Consider the following 16,358-nt stretch of genomic DNA (forward strand, 5'->3'; position numbering starts at 1 on the left):
CAGCAAATTTTCATATATGATACATTAAATGATGGTATAGATGTAGATCTACATCTATTAAATGAGATTAACTTTTAACTATGACAAAATCAAATAATTTTCTTATAGGGTTTGACAATATATGACGCAATTTAAATGAACAAAATCAATACTAATGTAAATAAGCAAAATTTATTCTAAAAAAAAAGGTCCAAGTTTAAGATATAAAAAAATACTTTTGGAATAATTTGTCCTGATAACGTGTTATAAAAATGAGAATACATGAAATATGAATAATAAAGAAGAATATAGAAAATATATAAATTATCTCATAAATGTATTAAGGAGAGGAGAATTGAGAAAACCAGAGTGAATGGGAAAAAACCTTTTCTTTCGTGGTGATGAATTTTTGTTTCATTCCAAAGCCTTTTAAGGCTTACAAAGGTCCACCATTAATACATCCATTTTACTCATATTGGTGGAGGACTTATAATGTTTTAATTTGAAAGACTTAAAAAGTGGTGACACATCACCACTTATTATTATTATTATTATTTTATTTGAGTTTGCAAAATACAAAAAATAATAAATATAAAAAATCCCATAAGATATTGAATAATATAAATAAGAAGACACGGAAGTCTTAATATGTCAACTTGATTTGATAATTATCTGTTAAGAAAAAAAGAAACTGAAAACCTAACGAATAAAATAGGTTATTAAAATCCTCAAACGAATGGATCTTTATAGTAGTTCAAAGACCAAACCAATTGAATCCATTTTCGTTAGATTGGAATTTGGATGGATCATTTTATTGTCGTTACATGATCTATCTCAGACAGATTGCTTAAAGGGAGTAGATAGCATTTTTCGTTTTTCAACATAGGCGGCAGAAAGTCACCGGCCATGGTTTGAAAAGTGCAAGCACTAGCAACATTTCTAAACAACCCTCTCCTGCTTTCTTCACCTACCAATGCCATTAGTACCATTAACGAAAGAGTCCCTCTGCAATTCTACAGACTGCAGGGCAGGTAGGGCCAATGGCTACCAGTTATTTGGAGCTGATTTTCCTCCTCTCATCCCTTCTCATACAGCTTGTTCCTCTCACTGTTGCCCAGTCATATTTCCCTAAAGAAGAATGCATTTCAGAGAGACGTAAATACACCGATGACAGTTCTTACCAGGCAGACCTCAATAGCCTCCTCACCTCCTTCTCAAACACCCAAGTTGAGCATGGGTTTTTTTTAATTCCTCTGCTGGCGAGGTGAACGGAATCGGACTCTGTAGAGGGGTTCTCTCGCCGGATAAATGTTGTAGTTGTATTAATAACTCCAGACAGGAGCTTCGACGATTATGCCCCAACTACAAGGAAGCAATTTTGTATGACGATCTTTGCATGTTACGATACTCTGACCGCCCCATATTTGGCACAGAAGAAACTTCGCCTCATTACGCTGTGGCAGACATCCAAAAAGTCTCGGACCTGGAGTCCTTCAGACAGCAGCTGCAAAACATGTTGCTTGACCTTCGAGGAAAAGCTGCGTCAGGTGGTTCTCTTCGAAAGTATGCAACAGGCGAGGCACTTACTACTAACTCTGATACCGCATATGCACTTGTCCAGTGCACTCCTGATTTAGAAGATCAGGGATGCCGTGACTGTCTAGACGTCCTTGGTGGGCTTGTTTCCGATTTTTTTAAGAATAAGCAAGGAGGGCATGCCAAGGCACCCAGCTGTAACTTTAGGTTCCAGACGTATCGGTTCTATGATCCTCTCTATGATGCACCGCCACCATCTTCTACTAATGCTTCTCCTCCTCCGCCAAACGATGCCGCTACTGGAGAGGGTATGCACCTGAACATCCATGCTTTCAAAATATTACTGACTGCTTATACTTCAAACCTGAGATGTATGAGTATAAGCTTCCCTCATCATTTCTAGTTTGTAGATATAGAATTTAGAGTTTTCTTTGCGTATAGGCAATCAGTAGCAAAGAGAAAAAATAGGTAGAGAAATCAACTTAAAACGTACCCACTCAAAATACAAGGAATTTACATGGTTTCTTTGGGAAGAAATCCATTTTTTCTGAAAACGACCAATGGTCAACTTCCTAACATGTTGTCGTCAATGGAGTTCTAGATAAGGATTTTATCCCAAAACTACATCATCTTGTACCCAAAACAGAAATCCCTCTCTCAATTTTGAGAACAACTAAAATGAAACACCAAAGCTCTTTCTGGTGTTTAGGTTCTTTGTTAGACAAGAATGGCAAATCATGCCCCAAGGTTGTTATGGTTTCTGCTTTTGGTGAACTGAATATGCAGTGCCATGACCGACAGACCTGGACCAAAAAATAAATAAATAAATCTGTAGTATGGAAGATCAGTATATTTAGGAAACATGCATGTTCATTCTATAAATAGGTTGACGTGATATAAATTAAAAATCATGATTAAGGACAAAAATTTATTCCATTTATATTTGCCCATACGACTCCTAATTTCTTTTTAATTAGGAAAGAAAGAGACTCGATTGAATCATCTAGAAAATGTAAAATATAATATCATCCTGGACTGGACTGGAACAAAAATATTAGTTTGGCCAAATTCCATGATGCATGCCAACTCTCCACTACATAAAGCAAGTCCAAAGTTCAGCACCGCGAAATTTGATCAGAGGAAATTTGTGTTTTTGCAGGAAAAAGTAAGAGAACCCAAACTGTAATCATTGTTGTTATCCTGACGGTTGTTTCTGTGATACTCATCTCCTGCATCTGCCTCTTTTTGAGAATGAGAAAGCCAAGAGACAAAGATGAAAGTAAGTTCAAATGAACTACCCCCATTACTTGTTATTCAAAAAGTTGCTTTCCATTTTTTGCTGGAACTACTCTCCTTAAAAAGTTTAAATAATATAATAAAAACAAATAAATGAAATTTTGTATGGACTAAGAATGAGATTTTGTAATTGGGAATAATTAAATTTCGGTTATTAATACAAGATTTTGTGTTGAGTAGACATTGAAACTCTCCTGTATTTATGTTACTCCTGTGTAAAGATGCACTTACTTCATTACACTTGTCTGTTAACTTGCCTTGTGTAGCCAAGGATGAAATTTTGAATGTGGAATCTTTGCAATTCAACCTTGCTCCTATTAGAAATGCAACGGATAACTTTTCTGATTCTAATAAGCTTGGACAAGGAGGATTTGGAGTTGTTTACAAGGTAATTAAACATTACCATAATAAGAAAAAAAAATCTCAACTCAAATTACTAAATTCCTTCAGGCTTGATTTAAAGTGTCTTGGATATTATACTTTGTTGTGATATATTTCAGGGTACACTTTCTAATGGACAAGAAATAGCTGTGAAAAGGCTGTCCAAGGGTTCCAAGCAAGGAGAATTAGAATTCAGGAATGAGATCCTGTTAATGGCCAAGCTTCAACACAGGAATTTGGTTAGACTCCTAGGTTTCTGCTTAAAAGGAACCGAAAGACTTCTCATCTATGAGTTTGTGCTTAATTCAAGTCTTGATCACTTTCTATTTGGTATGGTTTAACTTCTCCCCAAATTTCATATATACTTCAGACCATGTCTGTTATAATCTCTTTCATTGAGAAAGAGTTAAAGAGATTATAATCCATTCCAATGACATACATTATTTACAAATACACAGATCCTATTAAGTGTCAACAATTATACTGGGAAAGGCGTTACAAATTATTGTAGGCATTGCTCGAGGGCTTCTATATCTCCATGAAGATTCCCAACTTCGGATTATTCATCGTGATCTCAAAGCTAGCAATGTTTTACTAGATGAAGAAATGAATCCTAAAATTTCAGATTTTGGTATGGCAAGGTTATTTTCACTAGACCAAACTCAAATTGATACGAGTAAGATTGTGGGAACCTTGTAAGTATCAAAATCTGGCTAGAGTAAACAATTATGATGACATCCTGTATTTTTCTAATTTTAATTTTTTTTTGTTGATAAAATTCTATATCTCTTAGGTCATTATCTCAGCAAAGGAATCTCAAAACTTAGCAAATATTTCATTATGTCCCCTAATATAATCATGAATTCTATTATTAAAAATGAAATTGACCTAAGTAATCACAATATGCAGTAGATATATGGCTCCTGAATATGCAATGCATGGGAACTTCTCGGTTAAGTTAGATGTCTATAGTTTTGGTGTGTTGATTTTGGAAATAGTCAGCGGTCAAAAGAACAATTGTTCCGGCAATGGGGAGAATGCGGAAGACCTTATAAGCTTTGTGAGTATGAATATCTCTATGTTAAATTAGTCATTTCCTAGAAGTATCGGACAAGTAAAGCACACAAAATTGAAAGGCTTAAAGAACCCTGTCTTTGAAATTGTATGTGTATATTGTCAATTTATTGTAGGCATGGAGAAGTTGGAGGGATGGATCAGTTTCAAATTTGATAGATCCTTCTGTGAGCTCTGGTTCAAGAAGTGAAATTATGAGATGCATACATATTGGGTTGTTATGTGTTCAAGAAAATGTAGCTGACAGACCAACAATGGCTTCAGTTGTTCTTATGCTTAGTAGCTACTCTCTCACTGTCCCATTACCTTCACAACCTGCTTTCTTCTTGCACGGTAGCATGGGCCCAGAGACACCCTTGCTACAGGATTCTGATTCTGGAGTAACCAAGTCTTCTGATAATGTTTCAGCAGGCATGTCCGTAAATGAGACCTCAATTACTGAGCTCCACCCTCGTTAGCATTATGGTGATGCAGGTTATGTTAAAATGTGACTCTTCTTGTTTTCTTTGCTCCTGATCAAATCAATTTCTATCGCACGATTCATTGTTGACGGCTTAAGATAAACAACTTTGGTTGGGTTCTAGAGGGAAAAAAAAAAATTCTTCTACAAAGGGGTCCTCTCCAACAGTGGACATGCAGTACAGCAGAGTTCTATTCTTCGAAGCAATGTCAATTACTACAGAGATCTATTCTTCCAGGCTATGTTAATTTTATTCTTATACTCCTGTGGAAAATTGACCAGCCAATTTTTGGCTGATGTGTGGCCACTCCTATTTGTTGGATTGTGTAGTTCAGATCAGTTTAGTTGTGTTTTGCAGGGAATGTTAGGGTCAAGCTCCTTATTGAGCTTACAATAACGAATGATGAGTTTGCTCCTATTGTATATTAAATCCTTTTATGATTTAGAGTTTTATTTTTTAGAGTGTGCGGCTGCAGTTGAGTGGAGAATGAGAATTTCAGCATTGTATTATTTCTCTTTCATTTAATTAATGGATTTTTTAGTGTTAGTGTATTATACAGAGAGACGCTGCAGTTGAGTGGAGAGTGAGAATTTCAGCATTGTACTGTTTCTCTTTCATTTAATTAATGGATTTTTTAGTGTTAGTGTATTATACAGAGAGAAGAGTCACATTAATAGTTAAATCATGACTAAAATCTCTATCAGCTTGTTCAAAAACCACGTCCTTGGCCCTCTGGTACAAACCAAACCTTGTCTGATTTTATCACTTTTATTAATTAAATATGAGCACTTTGATTAAAGGCGGCCACTTGCGGTAGAAAACAAGGAAAATTAGAGAAATTTGAATAAAAAATTAAATAAAATAGTGAATCTAGCATATAGGTGTGGTGGTCCGTTGGGATGCATAAAATTTAACTATATAAAATGAGAGGGATGAGAGTGGGACATGGGTGGGAGAAATTTAGAAATTTGAGCTATCATTTTAACTTCTATGGAAATAGGTGAAAAGGATATTCATTTGATAAAGCAAAAGCCTTTTTGATTCCTAAAACTGCATGGATCCCACCTGGTGTTGGTGCATGTATGTGAATGGGCATGTAAGCTTTTGGTTCATCTGAGGCGTGTCAAACTTGTCCTCATGATTTTCTATTTCACAAAACCACAATCATAGGTAGGGCGTGGAAAAAATTTAGTTGAGGTTTGTCTTTTTGTCTGAAGTATGATTAAGTCTGTTTTTATCTAATCTAATAAATATTAAAATAAATGTTTAAATACAAATCAAAGTAAAAGCATCATTTACTTCCTGTCTGTCATATTGGAAAAGCCGACGTGGAAATCATCCTCAGATTGCATAGAACTCTGCATTATTCAATGTGAGTTTCCTATTTTGAGGGAAACGCATGAGACTGACCACGATCCCTTGTGCCTCTGCATTTGTCGAGGGAGACTCTTTCCTCTTCAGTCATCTGTCTGCACATGGCACCTCCAATACCTAATTGTTGACTCCATTTTTTTAATAGAGAATCGTAAACCTTCTCCTAGTTTATACTTTTCTGATTAAGCTAATCATTCTTCGCACACTTTTTGACAACCGTCTCCTATTTTTCTGTTTAAAGAGGTTTAGACAAAATGATTCACTCAATTCTTATTAGAAGAAGAGGTATAAATACAGATTTGAGAAACTAAAATTACTCCTAAACTTGTGCTAACGTATAACAACATATGTGGAAATAAAGGAAAGAATGAGCTGTACAGATTTCCTAAACTAGCTGATCAAATGCAGTTACGAATTCTGATGCTGATTTTCTGCATGAATACTAGCTGTCCTTATATGCCCCCTCAAGATGGAGGTGCCATCTGCAACACCAATCTTGGATCTTAATAGTTGAAAGCGTTGATGTGAGAGTGATTTTGTAAGGAGATCAGCTAGTTGATCAATGATATGGATGTGCTGAACACGAATAGTTCCCTTTTGGACAAGATCTCGTACAAAGAGGAGATCAATTTCAATGTGTTTCATCCGTGTGTGCTGGACTGGATTTAAACTGAAATGGTTGGCGCCAATATTATCACAAAACATTTGAGGTGCTTCTCTGAGAGTGAGACCAAGTTCCTTGATAAGAGAATGAAGCCAAACTATTTCTGATGTGGCAGTAGCTAGTGCCCGAAACTCTGCTTTTGTAGATGATCTTGAGACTGCCCTTTGCTTGCGTGCAGACCATGAGATTGGATTAGGACCAATGAATGTGATGAAAGCAGTGGTTGAAACACGAGTGTCCGTATTTGATGCCCAGTCCGCATCACTATAGGTCTTGAGTTGGAATTGATCATGCTTTTAGAGAAGGATACCATGAAACATGGTTTGTTTAAGATATCTGAGTAGTCTTTTTGCTGCGGCCCAATGGTTTGTTGTCGGCTTCTGCATGAACTGAGCTAATCTGTTGACTGCAAAGGCAATATCGGGACGAGTGAGTCCCAAATACTGAAGTGCTCCAATGATCTTGCGATACTCAGTGCTGTCAACACATTCAGAATTATCGTGAATCGTAAGCTTGGCTGTAGTGGACATTGGAGTGAGTGTTTCTTTAGCATTTTCCATGGAGGTTCGTGAAAGGAGATCCCGTATATACTGATGTTGAGATAGAAAGAGCCCCTATGGCGTTGGAATCACTTCTATTCCTAAGAAATAATGTAAGGAGCCCATATATTTGATTGAGAATGTAGAGCCAAGCTTGTTTATAATGTTATTCACAAAGCTGAGTGTGTTGCTTGTGACAATTATGTCATCAACATAAACAAGGCAGTAGCACAAGATATCATGAGACTTATAGATGAACAAAGAGTTGTTAGTGGCCGAGTGAATAAAACCAAAGCTGAGGAGTGCATCCCAAAGGGCCTTGTACCACTGTCGTGGGGCTTGTTTAAGACCATAGATACTCTTTTTTAGCTTGCAAACATGCTGAGGTTGAGACGGATCTTCAAATCCTGGAGGTTGATGCATGAAGACTGTTTCTTCAAGATTACCATGCAAGAATGCATTATTGATGTCTAACTGATGAAGGGGCCAGCCATGCATGACAGCAATGGTTAAAAGAAGCCTAATTGTTGCTGGCTTTACGACGGGGCTGAAGGTTTGAGAGTAGTCAATACCTGGCCGTTGATGAAATCCTTTAGCGACAAGTTGAGCTTTATATCGACTGATTGTTCCATTTGGATTTCGTTTCTTCCGAAACACAAATTTACACCCAACAAGATTCTGTCCAGGAGTGGGAGGAACCAGTTCCCACGTCCCATGTTGAAGGAGGGCTGTCACTTCTTCTGACATAGCCTTGCGCCAGTGAGGATCTTTAAGAGCTTGACTTACACAACTTGGTTCGGGTGGTTCAGGTAAGGGGTGCTTGGTGGTGGTGTGGAGTTGTTTTGGCCGAAAGATATTGTTCATGGAGCGAGTGATGATGGTTCGTGGACATGGTGGTGGAGAGGATGGTAATGAATTTTCTGGTTGAGAAACAGAAGTAGAAGGTCTAAGAGGTACCTGATCTGAAGTGGAGAGTGGTGCCTCTTGAGGTTGCACAAGAGCTGTATCTTCACTTGGAGTCGAAAAAGCAGAGATGATATCTCCTTGAGCCCGTGTGATTGCTGGAAGCTCCCTGGAAGCAAGCTGCAAAATTGGTCCTGAAAAAGAAGAGGTTTATGGTGGAGATGAGTCAGTGGGTGATTGCATGGAAACCTGTTTGAAGGGGTAAACAGATTCATCAAAGGTTACGTGTTTGGAGGTGTATATGCGCTGACTTTGTAGATAAAGACACAGATATGCACTTTGGCTAGTAAAGTAGCCAACAAAGATACAAGGAACATATTTCTTTTGAAATTTGTTTGTGTTATACGACTTCATCAAGGGAAAGCAGAGACATCCAAAGGAACGTAATTTTCATACCGAGGTTGTTGCTTGAAGAGAGCTTGAAGAGGTGATTTATGATGAAGAACAGGTGATGGAAGTCGATTGATTAGATATGTGGCTGTTGCAAAAGCATAAGCCCAATATTTTGATGGAAGAGAGGCATGACTTAGAAGGGTTTGACTTGTCTCCACAATATGGCGATGACGACGCTCAGACACTCCATTTTGTTGGGGTGTATAAGGGGCTGTCGTATAATGACTAATGCCATGGGTTGTGAAAAAGGGTTGAAGAACAGTGAACTCTCTTCCATTATCGGAATAAACTCCTTTAATTTTTATGTTAAAACGAGTTTCAATCATTTTGTATAAATGAGGAAATATGGTTTTAACATCTGATTTTTGATGCAATGGAAAGAACCACACATATTTGGTAAAGTGATCAACAAAAATAACATAATATCTGTGGCCATTGAGACTAGGAGTGGGAGAAGGTCCCCATACATCAGTGTAAAGTAAATCAAATGGTGTTGTGCTGGTTAGACCGTGTTTATGAAAGGGTAACTGATGAGCTTTATTGGTAGAACACGAATGACAATTAGTAGAACCAGAAAGACATGAAGTGGTGGGAAGGGAGAAAGAACTAATGAGGCAAGTGACAACTTTGAATGATGGATGATCAAGGCACTGATGCCAACCAGCTACTGATGTGCGTTCATGGAAAAAAGCAATTGGAGTAGCAGCAGGCGATGAGGGCAGAGGGTAGACTCCATTTTCACACGGTCTTTGAAGAAGAATCTCCCCCGTTCTCCGATCCTTCACAAGAAAATAAGTTGGGTGAAATTCCAGGATAACATTGTTTTGCTTTGTGAAGTGGTGAACAGGTATCAAGTTTTTGTTAATGGTAGGAACACATAGAGTATCTTCAACTTGAAATTTTCTGTTTGGAAATGAAAGAGTAAGAGAACCAGAATGAGTAATGGGCAAACCTGATCCATCTCCAATAATAACTTCATCAGTACCATCATATTCAGAGTGAAATTGTAAATTTGAAACCTGAGAAGTGATATTATGGGAAGCCGCAGAATCAATGAGCCAACATTTGTCTGGACTAGAAGTAGTAGTTGTGCAATTCATAGTGGCTTCAGAGGTTTTCAATTTCGGACAGTATTTTGCAATGTGGCCTTGTTGATCACAATATTGACACCTTGGAGGGTACTTGTATTGTTTCAATTGTCGAGACTTTGATCTGGAGTCATTCTTGGATTGTTGATAAGTTGATGAAGACTGACTCTTTGAGGAGCGTGAGTCCCTGCATTGAGTGGTATTGGTAGTAACTACCAAGGATTGAGCAGTGGAGTCAAGCCTTCGAAGATATGCCTCATGACCAAGTAGCAGATCATGTAATTCTTCAAATGAGAGTGAAGACTCTCGGGCTTGAATCGGGGCAACAATGTCACGAAAATCTGATCCTAAGCCATGAAGATCATATAGAGTGATGTCATCTTGAGATAATGGGGCATCAATGAGAGCAAGCTCATTGGCAATGGTTTTTACAAAGTGTAGGTACTCTGTAATGTTGCGATTGCCATGTTGCATGAGGGTGAGATCCTCTTTGAGCTGCATGACACGAGTCCTGGATCGACTAGCATACAGTTTTGTCAGTTTAGTCCAGGCTTGATATGACGTCTGGGAGGTTACTATGAGTGGTATCATAGCTGGGGACACTGAAGTCAGAATTGCACTTAGAATAAGTTTGTCCTGATGGAACCAAAGGTGATGAGCGGTAGTGGCAGCTGCATCAGTTGACATCGGTAGGGGTGGGCAGGTATGAGTGCCATCGACATAGCCAAAGAGGTTATAGCCGAGGAGGAGAGACTCAAATTGGGCATGCCATGAAGGGAAGTTGGTTGGTGTGAGACGTGCAGTAATTTGCTGGGTGGCATTGATGGCTATTGGAAAACTATCAGAGGAAGAAGTGGCCATAGCAGAAGCGAGAAAGACAGGAAATACTCGTTGGAGTTTTGAGGTGTGCTTTGATACCATAAAGAGGTTTAGACAAAATGATTCACTCAATTCTTATTAGAAGAAGAGGTATAAATACAGATTTGAGAAACTAAAATTACTCCTAAACTTGTGCTAACGTATAACAACATATGTGGAAATAAAGGAAAGAATGAGCTGTACAGATTTCCTAAACTAGCTGATCAAATGCAATTACGAATTTTGATGCTGATTTTCTGCATGAAACTAGCTGTCCTTATACTGTTTCTAATTGACTTGATCACAAGTAGCTTGTTACTTCTGTTTTCTTAGTCTTTGAAATACATAAAGCCTGAGTAAGTAGATTGAAGAGCTCATCCATCTTTCAAATTTTGATTTTAATGGTTGGAAAGGTGATGATAATGGATTCTCTGAGATTGCTTCTCTTCCTTTATCCCTTCCTCACACTTCACCTTCTTGGTGTAACAGTCATTTCTCAGCCAGACTTCCTCTACCACTTCAACACCAGAAACAACACCTACAAGCTAGGCAAACCTCAACACCCTCTTCTCTTCTCTACCTTCAGACAATGTAATCGGCTTTTATAATTCTCTGCCAGACAAAACTTTACTAAAGTTAACGCAATTGGATTTTGCAGAGGAGATGTTAAACCAAACGCGTGCCGGAGTTGTCTCAATGACTCTATGCTTCTCTATGTCCCAATCAGAAGGAGGCAATAGTATGGTACGATAATTGTATGTTACGATACTCAGAATCGCTCCATATTCAGCCCTGAGGAAACTTTGCCTGCTTTCTCTATGCACTATGTGAACAACGTCCCCAGTGGAGTTAAGTTCAATCAAGCCTTGGGGAACTTGTTTGCCAGCCTTAAAAGAAAATCTGTTTCGGGTGATTCGAGTTATAAATTTGCAATAAGAGAAGTGAATGTCACAACTTTTTAGATCATATATTGCCTGGTGCAGTGCACTTTTGATTTATAAGAATTGACCCGCAACAACTGCATAGGGGAGGTTATTAATGGCATTCGGGGTTGTTGTGATAGAAAGCGAGGAGGAAGAGTTGTGAAACCCAGTTGCAACATTAGGTTAGAGTTGTACCGGTTCTATGACTTCACTTCGGCTAATGCTCCACCACCACCACCAGCAACGCCATGACCTTCTCCTCCGACTAATGTTAGTGCTCCTCTACCTCCATCCAATACCACGCCCACAAAAGGTTGGTATTAATTAGTCTCTATCTCCATACTCGAAATCTTATTGAGTTTATGATTCACTAACCAAATTAAGCAAAATGATTCTACCAAGTGTATAAATTGTTAAAGTCAGATGGTTAGCATCCAATATATACCACATCTACAAATTGGTTGGCATCTAATGGAAACTACAAATGATTGGCTAGCTAGTCCTTAACTGGGCTAGTTTTCAATTAAGAACACGAAACTTGGAATCTCATGAGCCTCTTGATTCATCCCCAGCAACGACGTCATTTGATTCTTGCGCTAGACGGGTGTTATCAACAAAATTTATAAAACCTAAATCACCTTACACTAGGGTAGCATGGCTACTATAGTATAGTGGCTTTAGGATCGTCCACAGGGATGGGTTTTCTTCGTACAAGTGACTTTAGTGAAGGTAATGAAATGATGCTTTTCCTTATGAAAATTAGCTTTTAAAGAAAATGGAATTGTGGTTGAAAAAGTTGATTTTAAGTTAAGGAAAAATAGTAATTGAAGTTAACTACAAAGAGAATGTTTCTTGGAGCTTTAAGTCACTAGGATTGGGTTCTTTAGGCAAAGGGGGAGATTCTAGATCTTCTCCTCGCATTGGGGACAATAACATAAAGGATGGTTATCTCCCGAACCGGTTTTGTATTTAGCGATTAAGATTTGATCCAAAGGGTTCATGAAAAATGGTAATTGCTTCCCATTAATGGCTTCAAACACTAAAGACCCTCACCTTGAACCACCTTCCAATGGCTCGTACTTGATAACTAATGAACATCCATGGATCTAGTAATAAGCATCCATAGAATCTGGAAAGCTTACCAAGTATTGGCCATTCAAGGTGATTCTCACCTTGAACCACCTTCCAATGGCTCGTACTTGATAACTAATGGACATCCATGGATCTAGCAATAAGCATCCATAGAATTCGGAAAGCTTACCAAGTATTGGCCATTCAAGGTGATTCTAAGGGATTTAAAGCTAAACCTTGAAATAAAAACTATTAATGGTTAACAACTACCTTCATTTAAAGCAAGGAAAACTCCCACCTTTGCATTTGGGTCCTTCACCTAGTTTCCATCACTCTAAGAAGCGTAAAACTTAGCCACTCATCCCCTGAGAAATCATCCTCAGAGGTTGTTTGGCTAGAAAGAAAAATGAAAACAAAATGAGAAGGAAAGGCGGAGCAAGGGCTCTGTATAGTTCTTCATACGAGAATTACAAGTGTCGTCTTTTCTCTTTAAAAGATTATACAAAAAGATATTATATAGAAAGGTCTTTCCAACCCCCCTTTATAGTTCCTAACCAAGAAATCCTATCATTGGTTGATTACAAGGAGAAAATAGTAATTTACACAAAAATATGGAGATAAAAATCTAACGAAGTCAGTGCATAGGAAGATTTTGCAGACCATATGAAATTTCGCATGGTGTGTGAATTTCATTTTTTGCTGCATCTTGTGATTTCGCAAGGTGTGCGAAATTGTCCTTCACTCAGTCCTACAACTGCTCCTCCTCTTGATTTCGCATGCTATACGAAATTTTCGCATAGACATGCAAAATTGCTACATGTTGGATTTTTTCCTCTGGTTTTCTTCCTTGCATCTCTGATTGGCTTGGCAACCTATTGCCAAGCTTGGAAAAAGGCTATGAAGTGCTCAAAAACTCGGATTCTTCATGTATTTGAGCTTCAACTTGCATTGCCATAGATTACACAAAATTCTTCCTCATTCTTTCCTTGTTTCAATGATAAAAAAGCTACCAAAAACACTAAAACTAGCCAAAAACTTATTAGTAACCCTTGTTAGGTTCCTTAATGTGCCAATTGAGTTAAAAAGTATTAACTACTACTCAAAAGTGTTTAAAACAGTTAATTTGAAGCTATAAAAGAGCACTTTTTGAGTAGTAATCACCTCCCCTCAACCCCTATCTAAGTCTTCTGTGATTGTCTCATCCTCCACAGGGAAGAAGAAAAGTCATAGTTTTCCCTCCTGAATTTTTAAGGTCTAAGGCTGATTTAGATTAGTTTTTGTTTTGGTTTTACCTAAACTAAAAGTTACAGCTAGCAGAACTTAGAAAGGAGGAATAATAAAATTGTAAAATCTTTATTAAACATTAATAATTAACCACTTTCCAACGTTATAAAATATATATATATATATTTTAATTAGTGAAAGCTGGCTATTTATATTAATAAAATTATTAAGAGCCAAATCAATGTATTTTTCATTTTTCCTCTGCATGAAGACATGTCTAATAAGTCATGATGACTATCCATGAGAAGATGGAGACTCTTCGGTATTGTTACTTGAAGTCAAAATATATTTATTTTTGTAAAAATTAAATTTGTATTAACTAGCAAATAAATGTAGTTGAGGAAAGATTTAAGCAAGAAGTGGGATGCACTTCTAGAAAAAGAAAGACAAGCTTTGTGGTAAAGTCAAAGGAAGGCTCTAAACAATATTTGATTAAAAAGTGTGAGTCCGTCAAATGAATCAAAGGTAAAATGATTATTTATTAAGAAATAGTTACGTTACTAGAATATTTGTTGAAAATAAATTTTAAGCAAACATGTTTGTATGTCTCTTCAGTTGTATCTTCACACACGTTGTTCACTCAATTATGATGTTTAGAATTCTTCAAGGCTTACAAATAAAATAGAAAGAGGTAATTGAAAAAATTGGATTTAGGAGTCTTTTACAACTTTAATATGCCAAAATAGATCGTGCTTTATGTCTTTGGTTGGTAAATAACTTCAATCCATACTTTCACATGTTAGAAGTGCATGACACTCCCATTAAATTGTGACTCATGGATGTAAAATTTATTTTAAGTGTGAAGGCAAAAGGATTGAGAGTTAATCTAAACAAAGAAACTAGTAATATGAATTACTTGTATAATAAATATTATGATAAAAAGGGAAGGTTATCAATTGTCATGTTAGAAAATCAAATTAAGAAGGATATAAATTATGGGAATGATTTTAAAGTACATTTTGTACCATTTGTATTGGATGCCTTTTTATGCCCAACAATGAAGCTTGTATGAAGAATCCTGAATCATTTTGTTCCTTATTCTAAGATCGAGTGAGGTACATGGATTCCTCCCTAGGACATCTAGATCCTAATAATAGAAGTAAAAATGTATCTTTAAACATTAAAGTATCTAGAAAAATGGTTTAGAAAAACTTAAGACGGATTTGGATGTTCCTAATTTTATTTTATTTTATGAAGATCAAATCTAAAGACTCTAGAAGTCTCATACACCCATGATTTTTCATCCAATGGCTCTTTCTTAATCCTTAGTACTCAAACAATGGGGGATTTGTAAGGTGGAGGTTAGGGCTCTGTTTCTTTGGATGGTAGAAGAAAACAAAAGTTTGAAACACTAATCCCTAAGGGAGTATTTATAGGATTCTTTTAATAGGTTTAAGTGACTTAAGCTCACAAAAGGTTTGTGTTATTTAATCTAACCCAATTAGGATCATTAATTGAATAAACTTAATAGGGCCATTTAATGAATCAATTAGCCCAATCTAGATTTGTCATTCACTAACCTCTATGTAACCTTACGAAATTACTTAAATGTTTTTATGCACATAAGTGAACTAAGAGTTGATCAAATCATCATAAACGATGCTATCAAAGTATATGAGCTTGAACAGGGACTATTAAGACCTATAGGACAATACTAGCCCTCTTAAAATCCAATTTTGAAATTTATTCAACATTCTACTATAGAGAATTAACAATACTCCAGTACCTTATTTAAATAACAATGATAAACTAAGTGTTCTATTTCATGACTTATTATTTGTTGTACGTAGTCTCCCCAACTAGTATTCATATAAAAACTATCAGTCTCTTAAGACTACCTCTATTATCTTTGAGTTCTAGTTCCTTTTATAGTGTGATCAACTAACATATTTTAGTTCATCAAAAGTTTATGTTAAGTTTCACTTAAAAAACTACTATAGTTATGGTTTACATGAACACACCTTCTTAGAATCACCCAATGAAACATGTGTCTCAATCCCAAAAGATATCATAGTACATCTATTAAGAATACCTATTACTATCAACTTCCATCAACAATGACTTAATCCATATGGAATAGATGATCACTTTAGGATATCGCTCGTAGGTCAAAGTCACTTTTAATTTAGGTATAATATAGGTATTCTCTTAAGGTTGAGAGATAATACAACAAAGTAACTTGATGAAATCATAACAACTAGATAGCCTTAGGTAATAATTCACCATAGATCCTGTCAAATGTGTGACCATACATACTATTGTACTTGCCATGGGAAACTTATCCTAATGGTCAAAACCAATCATCCTTCTAATTAAAATGTAGTACACTACAACCTTAAATGGGTTATCTAAGCCAATAAATGGTTGTAAACAAATCATCTACTTACAAAACCAGGTAATTAGGTGAGATTTGTTTTTTATTTGAAATATGATTAAGTCTGTATTTATATAAATCAAAATAAATATTCAAAAAA

The 16,358-nt window shown here is 36.7% G+C and overlaps 1 protein-coding gene and 1 pseudogene across 1 annotated transcript; both read left to right on the top strand.

Moving 5' to 3' along the window:
- The first annotated feature begins 939 nt into the window (after window positions 1–939).
- LOC132252561 (cysteine-rich receptor-like protein kinase 29) lies at window positions 940–2,808 on the top strand (annotated as a pseudogene).
- A 1,300-nt stretch (window positions 2,809–4,108) lies between these two features.
- LOC100260488 (cysteine-rich receptor-like protein kinase 29) lies at window positions 4,109–4,724 on the top strand. Its single transcript, XM_059740173.1, has 2 exons — window positions 4,109–4,252; window positions 4,383–4,724. Exons 1-2 carry the CDS (start codon window positions 4,109–4,111, stop codon window positions 4,722–4,724), a joined length of 486 nt encoding a protein of 161 aa, XP_059596156.1.
- The last annotated feature ends 11,634 nt before the right edge of the window (window positions 4,725–16,358 follow it).

The sequence above is a fragment of the Vitis vinifera genome, chromosome 10, assembly GCF_030704535.1.
Source record: "Vitis vinifera cultivar Pinot Noir 40024 chromosome 10, ASM3070453v1".
Classification (NCBI taxonomy): domain Eukaryota; kingdom Viridiplantae; phylum Streptophyta; class Magnoliopsida; order Vitales; family Vitaceae; genus Vitis; species Vitis vinifera.

Coding starts and splice junctions, on each gene's coding strand:
- LOC100260488 (XM_059740173.1), top strand. CDS start 4,109: ATGGCTCCTGAATATGCAATGCATGGGAACTTCTCGGTTAAGTTAGAT. Junction 4,253..4,382: donor CGGAAGACCTTATAAGCTTT/GTGAGTATGAAT, acceptor AATTTATTGTAG/GCATGGAGAAGTTGGAGGGA.